General features: G+C 37.6%; 1 protein-coding gene across 3 annotated transcripts in view; it reads right to left on the reverse strand.

Moving 5' to 3' along the window:
• Positions 1-18,992, reverse strand: part of LOC102231366 (potassium voltage-gated channel subfamily H member 4-like) — a 52,287-nt gene that overhangs the window by 16,446 nt on the left and 16,849 nt on the right. For all 3 annotated transcript variants that reach the window (XM_023341592.1, XM_023341593.1, XM_023341591.1), the window contains 7 exons: positions 9,073-9,313; positions 7,163-7,320; positions 6,844-7,045; positions 6,015-6,209; positions 2,767-2,966; positions 2,343-2,592; positions 2,041-2,255 (listed from right to left, as the gene is read on the reverse strand). In XM_023341592.1, the coding sequence (XP_023197360.1) occupies positions 2,041-2,255; positions 2,343-2,592; positions 2,767-2,966; positions 6,015-6,209; positions 6,844-7,045; positions 7,163-7,320; positions 9,073-9,313 (1,461 nt within the window). The remainder of the gene's footprint in view (positions 1-2,040; positions 2,256-2,342; positions 2,593-2,766; positions 2,967-6,014; positions 6,210-6,843; positions 7,046-7,162; positions 7,321-9,072; positions 9,314-18,992) is intronic.

Here is an 18,992-nt window from a genome sequence, read left to right on the forward strand (position 1 = left end):
AATGAGAGCTTCTTTACGCAGTTTGTACTGTGGCTGAAAAATACAGATATTATAAAAAGCAAATTGCTGAGTGGTGTTGGCTCAGACTTTATGGTTTAGGGCAGGGGTGTCAAACTCAGCTTCATTTGGGGCCATATCAAAAACATGAATTGTGGCAGAATGTATTGATAAAACCCATTTAGCTGTTAAAATATTAATAAATACCTGTCCCACTAGGATTTTGTGATTGTTTTTGTAGATTTTTGTAATCAAAATCACATATTTTGAAGTTAGAAATATTTGTAAAGAATTTTTATATTTGTGCTAATCTGTGATGTTAAATGTGACATTTTATTAATCGCTGTATCGATCAACTGGACATCAAGTAAGTAAGTCTGAGGCAGCATTTAGTTAAACCCAACCTTTTTGACCAACCAATTTTGAGAAAAAATTGCAGTAAAATCAGAAAAAATGTGGGGATCTGTTGATTTTGTGTGAATTTGGAGGATTTGTGAAAAACTATTGTTGTAATTTGGAGTCTAGAGGGCCACATAAAAAGCTGCAGAGGGGCAGATTTGGCCCCCGGACCTTGAGTTTGACACATGTGGTTTAGGGTGACATAAAACTTTTTTATGTGACTGTGGTTTAAGATGTCCGGTTTTATAATGTAATTGGATGCAGGTTCCTATTTTGTCTCTATATTATAGTAGTTATGTAAGGTTTTCTGAAATTACTGCTGGTTGTCAGACAGCACTGGGAGCAGCATCCTGCTGGGCTTTGGGGAAATGAAATGATGTGCCTGCCTGACATTGGCACCCACTCATAGTAATTGGCCTTTGGTTGCTGTGGCAGAACAAGACTCGTGTAGAGTGACAAAGGCATCTTAGGGGGCAAAATTATATTGCTTAGTGTGTCCTGTTCCACACTGTTTGGCCACGTTTGTGTGATAATGGTAAATGTTTTTATGATTTTGATCTATGGGTTTATTTGCAATGTTTGTTTATTTTTACAAACAATAGCAGGGTTCCAGTTCTCTGCCAGTTTTTATGTTATTAAGTTTTTTATGTACACACCTTGCAGAACTGCAACATGGATCTTGGTTAATTTTTGGTTGATGTTTATCATTCATTAGGATAAAAAAAGCCTGTATTGGCTGCAGAAACTCAATTGAGCTTCTCTTCAAAAACCTCCCGATTGTTAAGTCACATTCAACGGACGTTGTGCCGTTACCTACCACCCCAAGCGGAGCTCCAGCACTTTTATTCAACTGGTTTTACTGCTGTATGTGCTGTAAAATGGCTGCTGGAAAAGACAAGTGTTTTGTTGCTGACTTGTCATCCAGAAACTACTTGCTGCATTCTTGTTGGTTGTGCAGGAGGCTCTACTTCTGCTTTTCAAAGATGTATGGTTGTAAAATTGCGCATCTGTTTGCAGACATTTTCATGAGTGGATGTAAACCTTGAGTTGGGGGGCGTGACCAGAAGCAGCTTGTTTGGATTTAAAGTGACAGGAGGCCTTTAAAGTAACTTTTAACCCTTCCACACTGAACGTAGCAGCAGCAATGCAGCTAAATTTGCAGTATCGTAATCCCGCCACACTTTGCGCTATCTTAAAAATTCCAACAGTTTCTGAAAGGGGAGACGTTGCACTTTCCAGCCAATATCAGGTTATTACGGTAATTTCACTCCCGCCGTAGAAGGAACTGAAATTAATCTGGGGAAACACTCTTTTAATAGACGGTAAATTTTGAACAAAACCACTAGATATTGAAAGTTCCAGTCGTTATGGATAAATGGGCAAATATATATTTAATCACATGACCTTTAAAGAACTGCGTACAATTAAAATACGCAAAAATATCCAGGCAGAGATTTCAAACTTAGGTCTAAAATGGTTAAGAAATGCCCTGTTCTCAAACAACTGAATCTCCTGTTGACCAAATGTTACCCAACTGCAGAGGCAACAAATTTAACAAAAAAAAATTTAATCCAGGTAGTAAATTTGCAATTTTGATTAAATACAAAACAATCCTCTGCAGGAGTTTGATGAGTGTGTCGGTACCTCGTCTTGGCTGCCTTCACGCAGGTTGTAGGTGATGTTGTTGTGGATGTCGGTGGTGAACACACTGGCATACTCTGGGTACAGCTCCAGCACCTCTGTCAGGCCGCGCACACTGATGTACTGAAGGTCACAGTAGGTGAGCGCCTTCACATCCGCATTCGTCTTTATCACCTGATCAGTTCCAGGCAAGTCAGACCCGATCAGATCCCCTTTGCCTAAAATCCCAAACATCAACAATCACTTTCCTGTTCCTGTTTATCTCTTATGAACATGTTTCTGTGCAGGTTTGCCATAAAACAGACCTAATATCGCCAACACCATGCTGTCCTTCAGTACCTCCAGGGAACCGGAGCAGACAAAGTAGTTGGCATGCAGAGCGTCGCCCTGACGTATCAGGTACTCCCCAGGTACACAGAAAGAGGTCTTAATGTGAAGGGAGAGTGAGCGCAGGCAGCCTCGGCTGGCCCCTTTAAAAACCGGCAGCTGAAGGATGTCCTTATTCAAATGCATGGCGATGTCGGCCCGCAGCTCATCTGGGAAGTCGTGCAGGAGCTGGGGATATTTGATGTAATAAGGCGCAGAGTTGTTGGAATATTTTAAATCAGTTGATGGTGTGAAAGGATTGGGAGGGGATTTCACACACACACACACACAAACAAAATCACCATTTCTTAATCTTTAAGTCATTGAGGGACAGCATCTTGTGATAACAAAGGAGACTCCCACCTCGTTGGCATCGATGCCGTTGTTGACAGACCATGTGGTCTGGAAGTACTCCAGCATCCGCTGCTTAAGCTGCTGGGGCAGACGGTGAACACGGATGAAGTCCTTCAGGTCGTTCATACGCGTGTGGTAGAGGGAGCGGCGTGAGTACATGCGCTGGATGATGGCCGTCACATTACCGAAGACGACAGCGTGCATCAGAGCTGGGGCAGATGGAGGCAATAATTAATGGGGCTGCGACTGAGATACATGAACAAGCCAACCAAGTTTTTCTTTGTTGGACAAAAAGGTGAGCTAACTCAAAAGAAAGCGGGGAAACAGAAGGCCAAACACAAAACGGGAAAAATCCTTACAGAATCCCTTTTTTTGGTATTATCTTTAGCTTCTTTTTTATTTTAAAACACAGATTCTTGCTGGGGCTGCTTGAACATTCAGACAAACCGCAAATTCAATAACGGCAGAAAAAAAGTTCCTATGCATAACAATGGAGTTTACAAATTATATACGCTCTCGTTAAAATGCAAGAATTAAATCTGAATTTATATCTAATATCAGATACGTACAAAAGAAGATTAAATGCTGAGTCAAATGCAATTAAAGTCAACAAGAAAAATGTTTTGGTTTTAACTCAGAAGTTGTATAAACATTAAGTTTATTAATCTTGAATTGTGAGTTTTAACTTAACGCTGAAATTCAAACCAAATAATTATTTCACAATATGCAGCAAAAAACTGTCCTCTCCTCGTTACAGAGCCACATTTCTCTATTATTTTTACTCACATTATTAAGTTAAAATAATTATTTTTACTTTAAAATATTTTAAATTTTTGTTTCAAATTGCATGAACAAAATTTCTGATCTGAATTAATTTTATTAAACATCTCAATGAATTCAGCCCAGAAACATTTACATTTTTCCTAATAACACAAGAGTCAGATCAATGTAAGGCACTTCCATCTCAGGACACGAAAACATGCCGTTAAGCATTCTGGGAAATAGTTCCCACTGCTGTGTTTTTCTTCTTTCAGTTTTTTTAAACTCTAGTTTATTCCACTCTTGGAGGTTTGACAAAATTAATAAAAAGTTAACACAACTTACCGCTGTAAGTTTATCTTTCACAAACTCACATTTAGGTTCAAAACCTAAAACTCACTAAATTTATTCGACTTAAAAGAGAAGAAGACAGTTGACACAACTAAATGCAGCTCCAATGTTTTACAGTGTACTACAAGGTGGTTACAGCTTTTTAATTTTTAATATTCTCCTCTCAAATTGATTTTCAGCTGAATTTTACTGGATAAATGCCCGATTGAAGGTTTGCAAAAACATTTTTGCGTCACAAAAACTTAGCATTCAGGAAACATTTTCTATTGATTCATAGAGATTATTAAACAATATCCTCCACTGGAACTAACTTTAAACTACTAATAAATTCATAAACAGTATTTACTACATGTTTGAGACGGTCAGCAGCACAGGAGCCCCACAGGGCACAGTGCTGGCCCCTCTTCTCTTCACCCTGTACTCCTCTGACTTCCACTACAACTCGGAGCTGTGTCACATACAGAAGTATGCTGATGACACAGCCATAGTTGGATGTATCAGGGATGACAGAGAGGAGGAGTATCGCTGTCTGGTGAGGGACTTTGCTCTCTGGTGCCACACAAACCACCTGGAACTCAACACCGCTAAGACGAAGGAGCTGGTTATAGACTTTGGGAGGTCCAGACCAAAGCCGAGACCAGTCGCATTAGAGGGAACTGCGGTTGAGGTCGTGGACTCCTACAAATACCTCGGGTTGTGGCTGGACAGTAAACTGGATTGGTCAAAACACACTAGTCACCTGTATGGGAAAGTGCAGAGCAGGATGTACTTCCTGAGGAGACTGCGGTCCTTTAACATCTGCAGCAAACTGCTCTGGATGTTCTACCAGCCTGTGATTGCCAGTGTCCTCTTCTACACCGTGGTGTGTTGGGGAGGCAGCATATCCAAGAAGGACATGTCCAGACTGGACAAACTGACCAGGCGTGCCGGCTCTGTGGTCGGCATGAAGCTGGACTCTCTGGTGACGGTGGCAGAGGCGAGGACACTGAACAAACTGCTGGACATCATGAACGATAGCAGCCACCCTCTACACGCCGTCATCAGCAGCCAGAGGAGCCTGTTCAGTGACAGACTGCTGCTTCCCAAGTGCCGGACCAATAGATTTAAGAACTATTTTGTCCCCCATGCCTTCAGACTGTACAATTCCTCATTGGGGGGGGGGGGGGGTGACACAGGACAGAGGGTAGAAGGAGTAGTGACCCCTTGTATTTTTCTCCATACTTAACCACATAGTGCAATACGATATCACTGGTCAATCTATCCGCCAAATTCTTATATTTTTTTTGTGTTGTATTTATATTCTTATATTCTATATTCTTATTCCTTGTTCTTGCATAATTTAAGGTTTTTCTTGCATAATTTAAGGTTTTGGTTACTCACATTTAGTGTGTACCTTAGTATTTAATTTGTATTTTGTATTCTTTTGCACTTTTGCTTACTGTGTGTTATCTTTGTTTTTTGCCTGGGAGCTGCTGGTAACTTCAATTTCCTGAGGGAGTCTTCCCAAGGGATCAATAAAGTACAAGTCTAAGTCTAAGTCTAAAACACAATAAACCAATTCTAGACAATTTCCCCAAGTCTTTTTTTGATTCCAAATGGTAATTTTTAAACTTCCTGCAGTGTCTAGTTGTGCTACATTCTAAAATTTGCATATATTAATAAACAGGAAAAAGTGGAAATTCAAAAACATCAACATATTTTCATCCAAAGTCACAGCAGAATAGCTGATAAACAGAGAGCCCAGCAGCTTCACCAGCACAAACAAAATCTCTTTAAAGATTAAACTAAAGATAAATCTAAAACTTTGATCCCAAAACTCTCTTTTGGAGCTCAAATAAGTTCAACCTTTCAAACTTTTAAAGCTTTATTTGCTCTTTCATCCATAGGGATTTGACACTAAATCACTGCTGTGTTTACATCATCACCATCATTCTTACAGGCAGTAAAATAAACCCATGATAATCTGCTGGGCTGTCGCACTTATTATTGCCACCTCAGCAGAAATAATCTGTTTCTGAAAGATGGTGATTGCATCAAGCTGCGTCTCCAAACCCAGCCAAGCAGTTCTACCCGACACCTGCTGGATTTCTTGGACTGTCGTACAAAACAGAGACACAGAGAGAGAGACAACCTGGTGTCAAACGTACCACCGATGAGCATGGTGCAGATGGAGAATATCTTCTCGGCGTCGGTGTTGGCGCAGACGTTCCCGAAGCCCACACTGGTCAGGCTGCTGAGGGTGAAGTAGAGAGCAGCGATGTAGGAGCTGCGGACCGTCGGGCCGCCCACTGTGCTGTTGATGTACGGAGTCTCCAGACGTTTGCCCAGCTCATGGAGCCATCCTGGGGAGCAAAGCAAAACCGTTTCCAAAAACTCCCTCTCTTTGTGTCGGTCAGTAAAACGTCTGATGTCAGTGAAAAGATGGAGAGAAAAGCTAAAATCATTGGCAGTTTCTGTTGTATGTGGGTATTTGCCAAAATGAGGATATGGACAGTAATAGCAAGCTGGCATTTTAAAACTGGATGGCTACAATAACCCAGTTTTGGGATAAATACAGACATTAGATTTTATATAGATTTGAACATAATAAAAATAATCTGGTATTAATCAAATCTAATCAAAAACACAAAAGATTCCACATTTATTGAAGAAAGACAAAGGCAGAGGAAGCCCATAACTGAACTTTACCAGCTTTTAAAACCACCTACATGAACAATAAATCATTTTTGTTTGAGTTTATTATTTTCTCACATTACTGCAGAGGAGCTTTGCCCCGGCCTCTGCCTCCGGTTTCATTGCTTGCATGGCCTACTTTGTTGTTAAGGGTAAGCCTGATATCTTCCCATTTTGCTCCAGAAAACTTTGGTGTGAGCCTCTTTTAGTCAATGTGACTAAAGATGAACACATGGATGAGTTTCTCTTGCTGAGATATCCTGGAAATGTTTTTCAGGGATAAAAAAAATACTTAAGACTCACCTATCTCCCAGGTTTCATTGGTTTCTATTTCCTTGCGACCGATCATGTACCAGATGCAGGCCATCCAGTGCGCCAGCAGGGCAAAAACAGACATCAGTAAGGTCAGCACCATGGCGCTGTACTGAGAGTAACGGTCAAGCTTCTGAAGAAGCCGAAGGAGACGCAGAAGACGGACCGTCTTCAGGAGGTGGACTAAAGAGGTCTAAACAGAGAACGGGAATTTGAAAATGTCAGTTCCTCTTGATTATACCACTTGATTGAGCAGAATTGGCAAGGATCAAGTAAAGGAGTGCAAAACAGGAAATGTGGCTGTACTCACCACTGTGATGTTGAAGGCATAGAGTAGGTCAAAGGGCAAGGCGGCCACCAGGTCCACAAAGAACCAAGTGGTGGCATAATGAATGCAAATGCAGCGAGACTCGTACACCACCTGACCTGACTGGCTCACATAGGTGGTACGAAAGTTCAGGATAATGTCTGAAATTATAAAATCACCCCAATAACAGGCAGCCATGTCATGGTGATTCTTAAAACATTAATAGAAAATCAAACCGGAGCTTATCACTGCAAACACAAAAGTATAACCAGAAAAAGATGCAGTTGTGGATGGGGTTTGGCCCATTCAAAGAAAGAGCTGGGATATAATGTGAATCAGGAGATGCGTTGGACAGATTTGTCTGTTTCTGACACAAGGGATCCAAATCTTACCTAAATTCATTGTTACAAATCGTGAAATATCTACCAATGTGTTATGATAACCGATTTACAAACACTCCCCCCACCCCTTTTACATGCCATGTAATACCCTATGTGAAAAACAAACCTACTATAGGAGATGTGTGCACTTTCTTAAAATAAGCATCAAGTCTTCTACTCTGCAAAAACACAAAATCTTACTAGGTATTTTTGGTCGAGTTTCTAGAGCAAATGTAAGATAAGATACTAGTTTTCTTACCTTATATCTGAGTAAATTTGAAAAAAAAAAGAGACAAAATTAACTTTTCAACAAGAAATATGAGCTTGTTTTAAGTTAGTAATTTCTTAATATTGATAGAAAAAGTACCGGTTCCACCGGCAGATCATGGCTGTGATCACACTGCAGCCTGATGTGACCCAATTCTGATTATTATTATTTTTTTATTTGCCGTTATGCGAAATGTATCTGATCTTCTCATGACAGTCTGAACAACACAAGTCAGATTTTTTTTTTTATGCGACCCAGACCTCTTGGATATTTGATACTTATCAGATCTTTTCTAATCTGACCTGAATCTTGAACGGTCAGGTCGCATTCATCCAAACTGAACGTCATTGATATTCGACAAACGTCACTATTCTGCGTCATGATACGCGCAACCCTGGCGGACTACAATGAGGATTAAGTTGTTAATATCCTGGCTCCGGTCGGAAAACAAATTTAAAGTTGTAAGCTATGTTCCACCATTAGCATCCATGTTTACTTCCGCAAGCACGGAGCACTTCTTCGTCGTTTTTTTGGCGGTTAGCAAATCACTAAGCACTCTATGTGTGACGTTATTGCGCCCTCTACTGCGCGTACGGGACACTTTCAGGTTGTTTGCAGTTCACATTGGATATCACACACAAGTCGTATATATTTGGAAGTGTGAACGATCACGCCAAAAAAAAATTGATTTGACAAAAAAATGTGAATTGGGTCGCTTCAGGCTGCAGTGTGAACGTTGCCTATTTCACTTATAAATACTACCATTCCTAAATATTAGGGAAGTATTGACTTAACCCATGTAACCAATGTTCTACTTACCCCTGGAACTAGACCAAAAATACTTTTTTGTATTTAGTGCTTAAGCAGTGTATGAGTCTATTCACATTTCATATTTTGACAATATTTGCCCACTGTTCTACAAATATATCAAATTGAAATCTTCAGCTAATCCTGCAAATGTTTTTCTGGACTCTTGCTAAACAATTATAAAACTTAAATTTTCTTTAGGTGAAGCAGTTCTTTCAAGATTTAATGCTTGACCCTGTGTGATACTCAAAAACTAAAAATCACATTCATATCAAATTGTACAGACTAAATGTACAATTAGAGAGTTGGAAAATCATTTTTCATGATAAAAATATGAAATTTTACAGTTTTCAGAGCCGCTTCCTTTTAGAAATTATGCAACAAAATTATGAATTTAGAAGCTCAAAACAAATCCCTAAATTCTACAACTTTCTAATCTTTGTTTTTCCAGCTCTTACCAATAATGAACAGCATTTCCACTAAGATGTCACTGACAATGGTGGAGCGGGAAGCAGGGATGGAGTCGTCGTGTGGGGAGAAGCTAACGTTGTAGGGTACGGTGACGGCCACGTAGAAGGTAGCCAGCAGGATGAGCCAATCCCACAGCGCCTTGGATACGCTGTAGTGGAGCAGGATGAAGCGCGACTTCTGCACCGCCGCCACCTTGTACTCTGGTACTGAAGGCTTGTCCACCATCGTCTGTATGGCAGCAGGAATACACCACTTTTAAACAGTTTGTACTGCAGTACGTAAAGGTACGGGTTGAAAAATGAAAGATTGGTAGGATGATAGGAAAACAGTGTCTGACTGTACATGCAAAACTAAAAGGTATTTCTCTGTCTTTAAGGAATCTGGACTATATTTCATCTTCTCCTGTTAGATAAAATACAACAAAAGATTTCATCTATGTTATATAATTTATTTGTTGGCTCTTTAGCTCAACATATTGAACAGGCAAGTGAATATTACATGGTTTTAATTACAATGTTTTTGATAATTGAGTCAGTGAGTAATATGTTTCAATAAATTGAGATAAGGGGTAAGATTAAATAAGTGTTCACCCTTTCTACTCCTTGTCAAACTGGAAAGTAGTGGTAAACTAATTATTTTGTTCTTGATTTTGTAAGCTCATGTTTTCTCTGTCCTACTGATTGCTATTTTTTCTTGTTTTAAAAAGTGTGTGGAATAAATAAATCAAATCAAAAATTTAGCTATAAATCTTTTTCAATTAACAAAAATTCTAAACCCCAAAATGAAATATTTTTTAATGTTTTTTTGTATTAGGACCCCCTTAGAAAACTGTAAAAACAAATTAGACCTTCGGATTTCATGTAGGTTGTGAGTATAGCCGAGTAAAAAGCATTTTGAATATAATATAATAGAAAACAAAATAGTTTTATTTGGGAAAATTAAAGTGTACCAGCAGCAAAGTGACAGGCAAATTAAAGCATGCAGATTCACAAAAGGTAAGAATATAAAAACAAGGTCAGAATAGGAAACAAATACGTAGCAGTTATTAAAATCAGAAAAGGGCAGAAAGGAAGTCCATACATTGTAAGTTTCTTTTTTGAGTAATATTAAATGTAATTGCATTAGCTGATGTTAAGCATATGTTTTTCTGTTTTTGCTAAAGCATAAATTAATTTAGTGTTCATTTAAGTCAGGGGTGTCAAACTCCAGTCCTCGAGGGCCGGTGTCCTGCAGTTTTTAGATGTGCCACAGGTACAAAACACTGGAATGAAATGGCTTAATTACCTCCTCCTTGTGTAGATCAGTTCTCCACAGCCTTGCTAATGACCTAATTATTCTATTCAGGTGTGGTGCAGCAGAGGCACATCTAAAAGTTGCAGGACAGCGGCCCTTGAGGACTGGAGTTTGACACATGTGAAAGTCCTTTTATCCAATAGTGGGAATTCCATACGTGAAAATAATAACAACCAGATTATTAATTCCTGTTTTAAGCCATACCAGGGGTGTCCAAACTTTTTGCAAATTAGGCCATGAAAGTCAAGTTGGAACTACTCCAGGGGCCACAAAATTTTACGTATTTTTCTTTATTATTTGCTAAAACCATTTTATTTTTTATTTTCACCTGCTAAAAAAATTATAAACACAACTCGTAATATTTCCAGCAACAAGAACAGGATTTTGTTCAATTTTGCTTTACGTTTTCTGGGTTTGTTAACCCAAGCCTGAATTTTAGTGAAAACCACTGGATGTTTTTGGTAGCTATTTTTAATAAATTATATTCAACTGTAAGCAAACACCTGAATGAATACTTTGTGTTTGTGTTACACCTTACATTTTCCATTATAAGATTTTAATTATATATATATATATATATATATATATATATATTTGTCTTAGCTAGCCTTATATATATATATATATATATATATATATATATATATATATATATATATATATATATATATATATATATATATACATATATATATATATATTAATGGCCTGCCATCAGTAAAAACATCAAATTTAGACTATTCCTAAATAATAATCAATTGATTATTATTCATTATTTTATTATTCAATAAAAAATTATAATTATGTTTTGCTTAGTATATGTTTTTGCCATATACTAAGCAAAGCAGCTTAATTATGTTTAATTTTTTTGCCAGTGTTTACAGATTGCCATCTTGCCTAAAGTTCTCCTTAGGTATAAGTTCGACTCATCCTCTGCTTTCCAGTGAAGCAGCTTTTAATAATCACCGCTGCTTCTTCCTTTACGAAGTGAACTGGATTTAAATTTCCTCTGGGACAAATAACCCCAAAGAATCCATCTAGTCTGGATAAAACCCATATTTTTCCTGTCAAGCGTTCTCATTTCAGTGTAAACACTGTTGATATTACTTGACTCATTTACAGTATTGCGTTCTCAGACTGGAGCATGCCTCTCTCTCTGCTTGTCAGCTATCTGAAGAGCGAAGAGGCAGTAGATTGGTTACTGGGAGCTCTGGTATTTAATGAAGATGTAGCTGCATCTAGACATTTTGGAGCACTGATGGGTTCAGCATTGATTAACTTAGAGATTTCTAAAATAAATCAAGTTGCACTACCCTTATATAGCTTCACAGTAGCTACAGTAGCATTATTAGGCAACTGTGGCTTATTTTGTCTTAGCTAGCCTTAGAAAATTAGACTTTCCTCATATAACAAAAGCAGTGCTGCTGCTAAATAACCTGACAAAAAAGGAGATGCTTCCACTAAACAACTTTCAAAGCTGCTCTCTTCCTGACCAGAAATAGATACATGGTCCAAAAATTAGTTTAGCATCTATTTAAATGTTGAAAATAATGTTATTTGCCATTTCATTTAAATGGCTATTGTCCTAGTAATACTAAGAGAATGACAACAAGATTACCGTAGTTTGTGAAATATTTTCAAGATAAGTGAGAAGATGAAAAAAATCATCTTAAATATTATATTTTTCAGTTATTCAAAACTGGGATTCAATGTTTTTTTATGGCTTATTTCTATACAACAGGGTTCACACTTTAACAAGAGTTAAGAAATAAAAGTTTAAAAAGCAGCATTTTTGCACTTTGGGCATGGAGCCCAAAGTGTTTAGTGTTTATCTAAACACTAAAAATAAAAATGAATCCAACTTTATATCAACTTTTTAAAAAGTATTTTTAATCAATTTTAGACCTGGCATTCAGAGAGAAAATAGTGTCCAAACAATATTTAACTGCTAAACTAATGTGCTTGTTTAAACATCAGCTCAACACTGTTTGGGTGGAAACAGGACAAGGAAGCTATTCTTTGGTTCAAAACCTCCAAATCCACAATTAAATAAATTAAAGAGCTTATGCTCAACGTCACGCTCTGAGTGACGTACTCCGCCCACTGCGCCATGACGGACGTCAAAACAACCAGTGGGCTCCTTTAATTAAGCTAATCTAAAAACAGACAACTGTAACATAATATTATTTCTATTTAGTTAATTTCACTTTAAGAATGGTCACAGGGTGCTGCATGGTCGGCTGTACAAACAGACAAGGAAGCCAACTAAACTTGTCATTTTATTGTATAACTTTTAACAAGCAAAGCCTGTCTTTGCTTGTTAAAAGTTATACAATAAAAGAATGTCGGCAGCAATGGGTAGCAGCCGGCATTCATAATGACTGTCAGGTCTTGGTGTAATTGCAGATTAGCAGAGAACAACTTTTTAAAATCTAAGAAAACTAATGTTCATCCGAGTCTGACGGTCAGTAACCATGGAAACAACGCTGCGCCGTGATGTAGCCTAGCGTGTATGGAGAAACTGGTTAGCTTCTCGTCTTTTGTATGTTTTTAATGCTGCTCCGGTTTAAGGGGAAACGTCGTTTATGACATACGTACATAAATCATGTGGCGGTAATTTAATCAACACTGGGTCGGTTTCTAAGCTAGCTACCGCTGTCTGAGCACCAACCAGGTGTTCACAGACAAGTTAGCGTGACTCGAACAAGTAGAAACCATGTCAAACTGTCAAAAACAACTTGGGAAAACAATTCCAACACTTCCGTCCGACGTCCTTCATGGCGCCTCGAATGATTGCAAAGGGTCAACAAACAAAATGCTGACTTCAGCTTATAAAGAAAAACAGAACATGTTAGCTAACTGTAGTTTGTAAGTTCTTGTAGCAGTGCTCTCTCTGCAGACTTCCTTCAGATTTAATATGGTCTAACTAAAGTAAAATCCTTCAAGTGAAGTGTAGAACCACATAACTAAAGCTGTTTCTGTTGAAGTGGATAACAACGAGGTTTGTTTGGTGAAGGTAAATATCTAATACTATTAGCCACTTGAATTTTAAGCTTAATTTGTTAATTATACAAAATGCAGTCAGAACCCTTGACAACCTGCATAAATGAATAACTTAACATCCAGATGGTCACAGGGGGGGGGGGGGTGCAACTATTAATGATAATCAGATGGACACTGCAGTGCCAACGTTTTGCAGAAACCGACAGTTTAAATGTCAACACCCTCTCCTGTGCGCTGACCGCCGATTGTTGAGTAAAGCAGCAACTGAAGTGAAAACGAACAGTGATGTCAGGAGTAATCTCTGAGAGACAGCCATCCATACAGACGGTGATAAGCCCCTTAAAAGTCTCCGCTGAAACGCTATAAAATGACAAAAAAAGAAATGTGGTCAGTCAAGAGGAAACTTATTACAATTAAAGGGCTTGATCATTTCATACACGGCTGAGCTTTATCCCGCCAAGTGTCAGATTAGTTCGGAGGAAGGGAATCATTTTTGGGGAAAGGAGAGAACAATCTCAAATGTATCCATGTTAAAATGGAAGGTTTTTGTGATGCAAAATATGACATCAGAATAAATATTTTTAAACTTTAAAATGACATATGGACAAATATCTTGTGTACTTATAGAAAACAATACCACCCCGCCATAAATTATAGTAAAGAAGTTGCATTTCAACCAAAATTTCATTTTAACTTTATATTTTTGTCTGTCTGATTATGCAATTTTTAATTATTAAATTATTTATAATTTGATCCATTACTCAATACTTGAATGGACTTTTTACCAAATACTTTTTTACTATTACTTGTGTAATTTTATTATGAAGTTTTTCTACTCTTGAGTAAAATTTCTGGATTTTCTACCCAGTAAATAATAAAGAAGAAGAAGAATTACTTTATTCATCCCAGCAGGGAAATTATTTCGCAGTTGCAGCAAGAATTTTTTATACACAGATTAACACACACAGGACAGGAGCTGCATCTGCAGGCAGCCAGCTGAGCCGGCGCCATTTTTGAAGGAGGACATGCGGCAAAGGTCGTCGGGACCGGGAGTCGAACCTGCGACGTCCGCGGGTCTAAGGACGTGCTAACCCCCTGCGCCACCACAGCACGCCTAACCTGTTCCAAACACGTTCCAACCAAAAATTCACAAGATAAAGCCACACACCTGCAGTTTTTGTTAAAGTTTTATACGTTTTTTTATTGAAAGAAACCGATTTGGAAAAAAATAAGCTTTTGCCTGATTTAATTTTTTTGTTACTTATAAGAATTATTGTCATTTACATCCTTAAAATACCAAAATTTACACTTAATTTTATATTTTGGTCCATTTGATTATGTAATTTTTATATATCAAATAATTTATAATTTGATCAGTTATTCAGTACTTGAGTAGACTTTTTATCAAATACAGTTTTACTCCTACTTGAGTAATTTGTTAAACTGCTACTTTTTACTTTTACTTGAGTAAAATTTTTGGATAGTCTACCCACCTCTGCAATATACACATTTAAAAGGTCAGGAGAACGTAACAAAAAAGACTCAAGCATTTTAAATTTATGCTGCAGGCCTGGCAGCTTTTCAGAGAATAGAGCTGACCAAGTTTAGATGGGAGGAAGAAAAAGTGACAGCCTTGAAAGTGTGGAGAGAGAGACAAAAAAATAAAAAGCTATCTGGACAAGCAACGTTCAATGTGGCCACTTCTGGACACTCGCGTTGAGTAACAGCGAAGCTGGGAGATGAAATCTTAACCTAGAAGCTGCTGAGGTGGTTTGGAGAAAATTGACTGATTCTATTTCAGTAACCTCCACATCATTCTCCTTTTCTTCTAAAATAAGAAATGCAGTGAAGAGGTGAAACGCTGCACTGTCTTTCACTGCAGGGACACGCGATAATCCGTGTCACAGTTATAAATCCGACCTGCTGCCTAAAGCTTTGCGATTCAGCTCCATTTCATGCATGCTAAGGTATTTACTGAGGACAAAAATGCGATCTTTGATGAGGACAACTCCAAGGGGAACGTTTCTACAAGTCAGTCCTTTTCTCCTGGTTAACAGAAAAGCATGAAATCCCACAGAGTTCCTTGTCAGTGAGAAATGGCTCGGTTACAGCTGCTGATAACTCACAGGCTGACAGCATTCAAACAGAAACAAAATAAAGCACATGTCAGCACCTTGGTAAGCAGGTTTCATCGAAAGAAAAAGTGCTGAACATTTTTTTGTAAAGGTTATGTGACAGAACAGGACAGATTTATATTTGTAAATTAGCTTTACACCTCAGCTTCTCTTTCTGTTGATCTGTTAACGGCTTTAGCACCGTTGAAGAACGTGTGAGCGTGACTATGAGTATTCCTAAGTGGCTTTTTCCCTCGCCTTTTGAGACTCAGGCAGCAAAAATATATATATTATTTATAAGATAGTCTTGGAAGGATTGGAATGATTCAGCATTGCCAGGATATAAAAATACTCTTTGGTCCAACACAGACCAGGGGTGTCAAACTCTCCATCTCTTAGATGAGTTCCCGGTCCAGCACACCTGAATCAAATTCACTGAATTACCTTCTCCGTGTGCGGTCAGGTGTGGCAGATTGATGCTAATGACCTAATTATGTGATTCAGGTGTGCCAAAGCAGAGATATATTTAAAAAGTTGTAGAAGACTGGGCTTAGAGAACTGGACTTCAACTGAGTTTCCATTACAAACGTTGTCAATATTTCACTAATGTGAAGAAGGGGAAAAAAACAGTTTTGCAATTACAGTGTTTCCATTAACTAAAAAACACAGATAGAATAACATGTGAATGAGTCGTCTTCTTCGTCTTTTCCTCCAGTTGTAACGTCACGACTCGTGTGATGCAAAAAAAGAGTTTGCAGTTTTGCTAGAAACACTAACCACCTCATCCTAGCGCAAAACCTTTTCTTCGAGAAACATGAGTTTTTTCGAAATTGGCAAATTTATTTTTGTAATTAATTAGTTTGCGCAACTTTATGGTAAAGGTAAAGGTATGTACTATGGGGAGTTGCCCGGGGCGTTAATAGAAAGACGGTCAACTAATCACCCCAAGAAAAAATTGCCTCGTCTGTCAGTTTTGCCCTGAGGAAGTTTTCAACTGGTTTTATAGATGTGCATTTAATAGTTATTTGTAGGCCTGTCTTGGTAACAAATTTTGCTGGTCGATAAATTGTTCCAGAACTTATTGCGATAAACAATAATATTGTTGTTTTGAAACCATTTTTAAGTAATATAACGGTAACGGCAAAATAATAATGCAAGAACACATTTTCAAAGATAAGTAAACTTTAAATTCTAGTGAACGTTTAACACTGGAACTGGACGACATTTTAAATATCCAAAATAAATAAATTAAACAAATAAAATGAATTCTGAAGTCTTTGTTAACAAAATTGTCCTTCCAAAAAAGGGCTAGTTGAGACCAAACTGAAAACTTTTATCCTCCAGTTTTTGGTAGAAAGAGAAAAAAGCAAATAAACGATAAATCAGGCCAATGGAAATTATTGAGTTTGTTTGAATTTATCATGCGATTAATTGATTTATTGATTATTGTGACAGGTCTAGTTATTTGGTATCCCAATGTGTGTTAGCATGCTCTTCTTGCTGCTAGCAAGACTAACACATGTTCTGCACGGCTATTCTGCACTAAAAGAATCTAATTTTCTTTCTTTTTGCATCACAAAAACACAATTTGCATTGTGAAGAGAATAAGAGGGATGAATCCATATTAGCAAAATTAAGAATATTATAGGGAAAAATGACACTGGACGTTGTGATTTTTGTCAGAGTATAGAAATTGCGAACCACATTTTCTTGGACTGTTGTAAATACTCAGCTGAAAGGAAACAAAATGGCAGCAGCTGAAGGTCCTAGCAGATGAGCAAAAATATTTAACACAAAGAGTTTTGACTGTGATAAAAGAGAAAAAGGTAAAAAAATAAATAAAATAGGTAGATGAGTTGCAGTAAATATTCAGAGGAAGAAAAGATCCAGAAGGATGAGGCAAGAAAGTTATTAGGTTAGTTTGACAGGTGGGAAGTTTAGCTCAGCAGAGGAAGAAAAATCTACTAGCAGGGAGAAAATAAGCATGACGGATAAGAGGAAAAATCAAACGAAGATTTCCTTTACCAACAAGATCGCCTTCAGTAGCAGATACACACAACTCAATATCCTGCCAGGAGGAGCGCGATTTAAACCTAAACACACAGAGCATGCAGGCAGGGGGTGAAATAAAGGGAACCTTAATGAATCTTAAAAATAAAGAAGCAGCAGGGTTAGGAGCCTAAATCAATCCAGAGAAACATCCAATTATATTCAAACATGGAGCAGAGAGAAACCAAGCTAGAGGGACAAAAAATATACAGGTAGAGGTTCATGTTGAACTGGTTAGGAAGAAAGAAACCAAATAATATACAGAGTTAACAAACTATGGGGAAATAACTATCGATAGTAGCCACACAGGCACGCCCACTAGAAAGAAACAAACGCACCCTGTAACACTTTCATTCTATTGGCTGAGAGGTTGCCAGGCGACGGTACTTTTTTGTTCCGAACGAACAGAGACAAGTTTTGAAGGCGAGGAGAAAGGTTTGAGAAAGGAGTGAATATTTTAAAGACAGCAGAAGTTTTGAGTGCAAGCATTACATGTTTTGAGAAGAAAGACATGAAGCTTGCGTTCAAACTGAAAATATTAGCACAATTCTTAAAAATTTTGAGAACAAAAGACGTGAAATCCTGCTTTCAGCCTGAAAATGTGCGCTCAGAAAAATTCTGTTTGTTTGTATATTATTTATTTATTCTTGTCTCTGTTTCTTTGAGAGTTGCTATTTCTTTAAATTTCGTTGTGCTTTCTTCGTGCACAATGACATTAATAGAAATAAAAAATTTTGATTGGGCATCAACAACACAAAATAATCTATGTTTGAGATTAATTTGATTTTTTAAATTACCAGTGGATTAACCCAGAAGAAACTGATTCATAAATAAATGCCTACTTTATGTTGTTTGGTACATTTCTGGATTTAGAAATTACACTAACACAAATAAAAATTATCTTGATTATTCATATGCATCATCGAGGTGAATATTTCATCTGGAAATCGACCGGAGATGAACAAACCTTGGTTTCTGCTAAAATGATAAAATGCTCTTCTTTTACTTGACAAGTAAAATAATCTCCCTAAGCCACTTTGTTCCCTTTTTATTCAATATTCAAATATCGACTGCCAAAATTAGTTACATAAATGTTTCACAAATCTGCTTCCTGTTTTTGTTTTGCCCAAAAAACTTTTAATTGCTTTACGCTCTTTTGTGAAGAACAGAGTATATTGGATTATCTGAAAACGGTGCTGAAAGAGAAAAACTCTGTCTTTTGTCATGAAAACTGCTTAAAGGGGACTACAACTTTATCTCACAAGGTCTCTTTGTAGACTTCAGCTGCCGCCTGTTTTGTCAAACAGCTTCACACAAAACTTCACATTTCATGTGTTTCATTTTCTGTACCAAAGGCATTTAAAGGATAATTCTGCTTTGCAGGCAGGTCATTTTAACACAAACATTTTTTAATTCTCAGATGGGTCTAAAATGAATGAAAAGGATTT

The sequence above is a fragment of the Xiphophorus maculatus genome, chromosome 10 (genome assembly GCF_002775205.1).
Source record: "Xiphophorus maculatus strain JP 163 A chromosome 10, X_maculatus-5.0-male, whole genome shotgun sequence".
NCBI classification, from domain to species: Eukaryota; Metazoa; Chordata; class Actinopteri; order Cyprinodontiformes; family Poeciliidae; genus Xiphophorus; species Xiphophorus maculatus.